Source organism: Clarias gariepinus, chromosome 9 (assembly GCF_024256425.1).
Source record: "Clarias gariepinus isolate MV-2021 ecotype Netherlands chromosome 9, CGAR_prim_01v2, whole genome shotgun sequence".
Taxonomy (NCBI): domain Eukaryota; kingdom Metazoa; phylum Chordata; class Actinopteri; order Siluriformes; family Clariidae; genus Clarias; species Clarias gariepinus.
In genome coordinates this window covers 502,185-507,500 of record NC_071108.1, presented here as the reverse complement: position 1 = coordinate 507,500, position 5,316 = coordinate 502,185, and the positions used below count along the sequence as shown (strand labels likewise).

The window sequence follows — 5,316 nt, the reverse complement described above, 5'->3', positions numbered from 1 at the left end:
TTAACACAAGATTTCACGCCACTGTGCAGTTTCCAGAGTAAATAACAGGACGCGCTCCAGTCACTTTCGCTGCTTATAAGATCATTAGTCCCAGTTTGACTTGAACACCACTCATACAAACTAACAAACAGAACCGTAATTATTTAGTGACTCAAAAGCTATTAATTTGTCAAAGATCAGATTTTGTGACTTGTTTTTTCATAAACATTACAGTCTCTCTCTCTTTCTGTCTCTTTGTCTCACGCTCTCTGTCCCTCTCCTCAGGACATGTTTGATCCTCACGGCTGGGCCGAGGACTCTTATTATGAAGGCTTGGGTCAGAGTTTTTTTTTTTTTTCACTCTGCTGTATTTATGTTCACTATTTTACATACATTTAATCTATTATTATTGTTACTGTTAGTATTAATAGTGATGTTAATGTTGTTCTTATTGTTTCTGCAGCCAAAGCTCAGAAAATTGAGATGGAAAAACTCGAAAAAGCCAAAAAAGAGCGAACAAAGGTGACTTGCTGAGACACCACACTACACCACACCACACCACACTACACCACACTACACCACACTACACTCTTTATGTTGTGAGGATAATAAAGTGTGTGATTGTGTTAATAAGGTGTGTGTTTGAATGTGTGTGTTTTAGATTGAGTTTGTGACGGGAACAAAGAAAGGCACGAGTACGAACGCCACCGCTGTGACCACCAACACAACCAACACCACCTCCACAGGTACAACACACACACAGTAGTACTGGTTTGGGGGCGGAGCTATGTAAAGTGTTCTTTACAGCTGTGTGCCAATCAGAGATGATGTGATATAATAATTACCTGGAGTGATGAACAGATGTGTGTGTGTGTGTGTGTCAGACGCTCAGAAGAGGAAGAGTAAGTGGGACTCTGCGGTTCCGGTCACTCTGTCTCAGCCGGCCCTGCTCACCACCACGGCCACACTCCCCGGCGTCGTCTCCGTCACCACCACCGCCAGCGGCACCAAGACCACCGTCATCTCCGCCGTGGGCACCATCCTGAAAAAAGCCAAGCAGTGACCTCACACTCGCACACCGGGGCCGTCCTTCTATGGATCGTTTTCCCTTGGCTAAGAAACACACTGTAGTGGGCGGAGCTCTGTGTTTAACTCCTCCTCATCAGACTTCTTCATTATCGGATGAATCGGTTCTCACGCCCGCGGTCCGACCTTCTGCGTCTCTCTCGCGCCTGGCATTCGGGATCTCTCTTTTTAAATCATTTGTTTTTGTTTTTAAACACTTCACTTTTCCCAGCTGGCCTTGTGGTCGTCTTCATCATCCTCATCTGAACTTCATTGTATGTGTAACACACTGAGCTGCATCCCTGCGTCATTCAGTGTTTATTATTTTATGCAGTGTTTAGTGTCAGTCAGCCATTCATTCCTGATTTAAATAAAAATAAACTTTTTGTATTGTTGTGTTTCTGAAGTGTTTTTCTGTTTTTAGCGAACAGTTTTAAGTTTTTATTACTGATGACATTCAAGCAGAAACATACACCAGCTCAATGATAATGCTCGGTAAAATAAATTATTATAGCAATAAAATAATATACCTAAAGATTTAAGAAGAAAAACTAAAGTTTAAGATGTGAATGACCAAAAACAAAAGAAAAATATGCAGACAATTTAAATAAATAATTTACACTATTTAGTTGTTTTCAAGAATTAAGACATCAGTTTTAATTTTTGTTGTACCTCATCATTGATCCACACAATTCAATTCAATTTTATTTGTATAGCACTTTTACCAATTCTCATTGTCGCAAAGCAGCTTTACACAATCAAAAGAATTATTTAAGTTTGTATGAGATGTGAGTGTGTGTGAATCAGAATAATCAGATCGTCCCTGATGAACGAGCCAAGAGCGACAGTGGCAAGGAAAAACTCCCTGAGATGGTAATAGGAAGAAACCTTGAGAGAAACCAGACTCAACAGGGAACCCATCCTCTTCTGGGTGATAACGGATAGCAGGGATTGATCTGCACTCATACTGTGTGTTAGGAGGCTGGAAGTTCAGTATAACAGGAGATGTTAATATGGAGTCCAGTTATCAACACCAGTCGATGCCAGAACCGTCTTCATAGTAGAGTGAAACCCTCACCAGACACCGGACGCATCCCAAAAAGACACACGGGGCATCCATGTGACGAGATCACCAAACAGAAGCGGGGCACCAGGATGGGTCAGACAGGTCCGGAGGGCAGAGGGAGTCTGGATCGTTAACTACTAAAAGGGAGGAGCCAGAAGGAAACACAGACATGAGGGGGAACTGAGATGTAAAGCAACCAATCACCTCACCGTCAACAAACCTGAGTGATCAATGAGAGTGAGGAAGACAGCATCCAAACATACCAGTTCACCATAATACTCTACGTCCATGAGTCCCCCAGATCTGCTCCTTTACCTAAGGCTAATCTATTTATAAAAATGCTTGATTAAATAAATAGGTTTTTAGCCTGGACTTAAACACTGAGACTGTGTCTGAGTCCCGAAGACTATTCCATAACTTTGGGGCTTTGTAAGAAAAAGCTCCGCCCCCTGCTGTAGTTTTCATAAGTAGGCGTGGCAGATCGAAGTAGGCGTGGCGGATCGTAAGACACTAGCAGTTCACTCAGGTACTGCGGCGCGAGACCATTTAATGTTTTATATGTCAAGAGTAGTATTTTAAAATCAATGCGAAATTTCACAGGGAGCCAATGGAGTGAAGATAAGATAGGGGTGATGTGCTCATATCTTCTGGTTCTAGTGAGGACTCTCGCTGCTGCATTCTGGACTAGCTGAAGCTTATTTTTGCATCTAGCTGAACAACCAGACAGTAAGGCATTACAATAGTCCAACCTAGAGGTGATAAAAGCATGAACTAGTTTTTCTGCATCGTTTAGCGACAATATATTTCTTATCTTGGCAATATTTCTGAGGTGAAAGAATGCTATCCTGGTAATATTATCTACATGTGCTTCAAATGAAAGGCTGGAATCTATAATCACACCGAGGTCTTTTACTGTTGCACTTGATGGAACAGAAAGGCCATCTAAAGTTACGCTGTGATCTAAAATCTTACTTCTAGCTGTATGCGGTCCTATGACTAGAACTTCTTTCTTATCAGGATTAAGCAGAAGGAAATTAATTAGCATCCAATCTCTTATGTCCTGCACACATAGCTCAACTTTAGTAAGCTGTTTTTTCTCATCAGGTTTTGCTGAGACATATAACTGTGTATCGTCAGCATAACAATGAAAACTAATACCATGCTTACGGATTATGTTGCCCAGAGGAAGCATGTAAAGGGAAAAAAGCAGTGGGCCTAAAACTGAACCCTGTGGAACACCAAACTCCACAAGAGAACATGCAGAATAATCACCATTTAAATCTACATACTGATAACGATGGGTCAGATAGGATCTGAGCCAGGAGAGGGCTGTACCCTTAATTCCCACTACATTTTCTAATCTGTGAAGAAAACTATGATCAATGGTGTCAAAAGCTTCACTGAGGTCGAGTAATACAAGCATAGTTACACAACCCTGATCAGAGGCCAATAGAATGTCATTTACTACTTTAACGAGTGCTGTCTCTGTACTGTGATGAGGCCTAAATCCTGACTGATACAGTTCATGTATGCCATTTCTATGTAGATATGAGCATAGCTGCTCCGCTACTATCTTTTCCAGAATCTTAGAGATAAAGGGGAGGTTTGATATCGGCCTGTAACTGGACAGCTGACAGGGGTCGAGGTCAGGTTTCTTAATTATTGGTTTGATAACTGCTAATTTAAAAGATTTTGGAACATAACCAATGCTGAGTGAAGAATTAATTATTCTCAACAGGGGTTCTGTTATTGCTGGTACTATCTGTTTAAGAAAATGTGTCGGTACAGGATCTAATATACAGGTTGATGAATTTGCAGAAGAAATGAGTGGAATTAGTTCATTCTCTTCAAGGGGAGTAAAGTATTTTAGGTTCTGATCTGACATGGCTAGATTAACATCTGCATCAATTACATTGTTCAGTTTCAAAACCTCAATTTTATGCCTAATATTTACAATTTTATTATTAAAAAAGTTTATGAAGTCCTCACTATTACATCATGTTGTTGTGGAGATTTCTGCAGTGGTCTTATTTCTGGTTAATTTGGCTACAGCATAAAATAAGAATCTAGGATTATTTTTGTTATTTTCTATAAGAGTGGAGAGATATGTTGATCTAGCTACACTAAGAGCTTTTCTATAGTTCAGGATGCTCTCCTTCCATGCTATTTGAAATACTAGTAATTTAGTTTGACGCCATTTACGTTCTAATTTCCGAGCGGTCTGTTTTAAAGTGCGCGTGTGATCGTTATACCAGGGAGCAAGTTTTTTATCTCTAATAATTTTTCTTTTAACTGGAGCTACATTATCTAAGGTATAGAGAAATGTCGACTCTAAATATTCAGTCGCCTGATCGAGTTCTGTGGGGTCAGACGGTGATCTAATCGAAGTTGGGAACTCTGGGAGATTACTGATAAAACTCTGTTTGGTAGTTGATGTGAATGTACGTTTCATACGGTAGCGCGGCGCTGTGTGTACATTATTATTGTGACACACTTGAATTGAGACAAGATAGTGATCTGAGATAACTTCAGATAGTGGTATTGTGAATAAATTTCTTATACTTAATCCGAATAATATTATTAAATCTAAAGTGTGACCTGCTTTATGAGTGGGTCCTACTACACACTGATTTACTCCTACTGAGTCCAGTATGGACATAAATGCTGTTCTCAAAGGGTCTTCTGGGTTTTCAAAATGAATATTAAAATCTCCAGCAATTAACACTTTGTCTACAGAAACGACTAGGTTTGAGAGGAAATCTGTAAATTCACTAAGAAATTCCGAGTACGGCCCTGGAGGTCTGTAAATGACAATTAGCGGGATCGACTGAGCTGACTTAATATAATTAAATACACTTATGTGACTATAAAGAATTTCAAATAAATTAAATTTGTGTCCGTGTTTTTGTACAGTAGTCAGATTATCGTTGTGAATAACTGCGACGCCTCCTCCTCTACCAGTTAACCGAGGCTGGTGTATGTAGCTGTATCCAGGAGGACTAGCTTCATTTAGAGCTACATACTCGTCCTGTTTAATCCAGGTTTCTGTTAAACAGAGTATATCAAACTCCTGATCTGTGATAATTTCATTAACTATAACTGCTTTAGATGCGAGAGATCTAATATTTAACAGTCCTAGCTTCAGATCAGAGGTGCCGGCTGCGCATTCAGTCTGATCCAAGTTTGTGGTCTTTATGTTAATTAAA

At 40.0% G+C, this 5,316-nt stretch overlaps 1 protein-coding gene across 1 annotated transcript in view; it reads left to right on the top strand.

Moving 5' to 3' along the window:
• Positions 1 to 1,434, top strand: part of sap30bp (SAP30 binding protein) — a 23,600-nt gene extending 22,166 nt beyond the window's left edge. Inside the window, exons 8-11 of the mRNA XM_053504897.1 lie at positions 265 to 316; positions 443 to 501; positions 641 to 725; positions 864 to 1,434. Of these exons, the coding sequence (XP_053360872.1) occupies positions 265 to 316; positions 443 to 501; positions 641 to 725; positions 864 to 1,042 (375 nt within the window). The 3' untranslated portion in view covers positions 1,043 to 1,434. The remainder of the gene's footprint in view (positions 1 to 264; positions 317 to 442; positions 502 to 640; positions 726 to 863) is intronic.
• Positions 1,435 to 5,316: the final 3,882 nt, after the last annotated feature.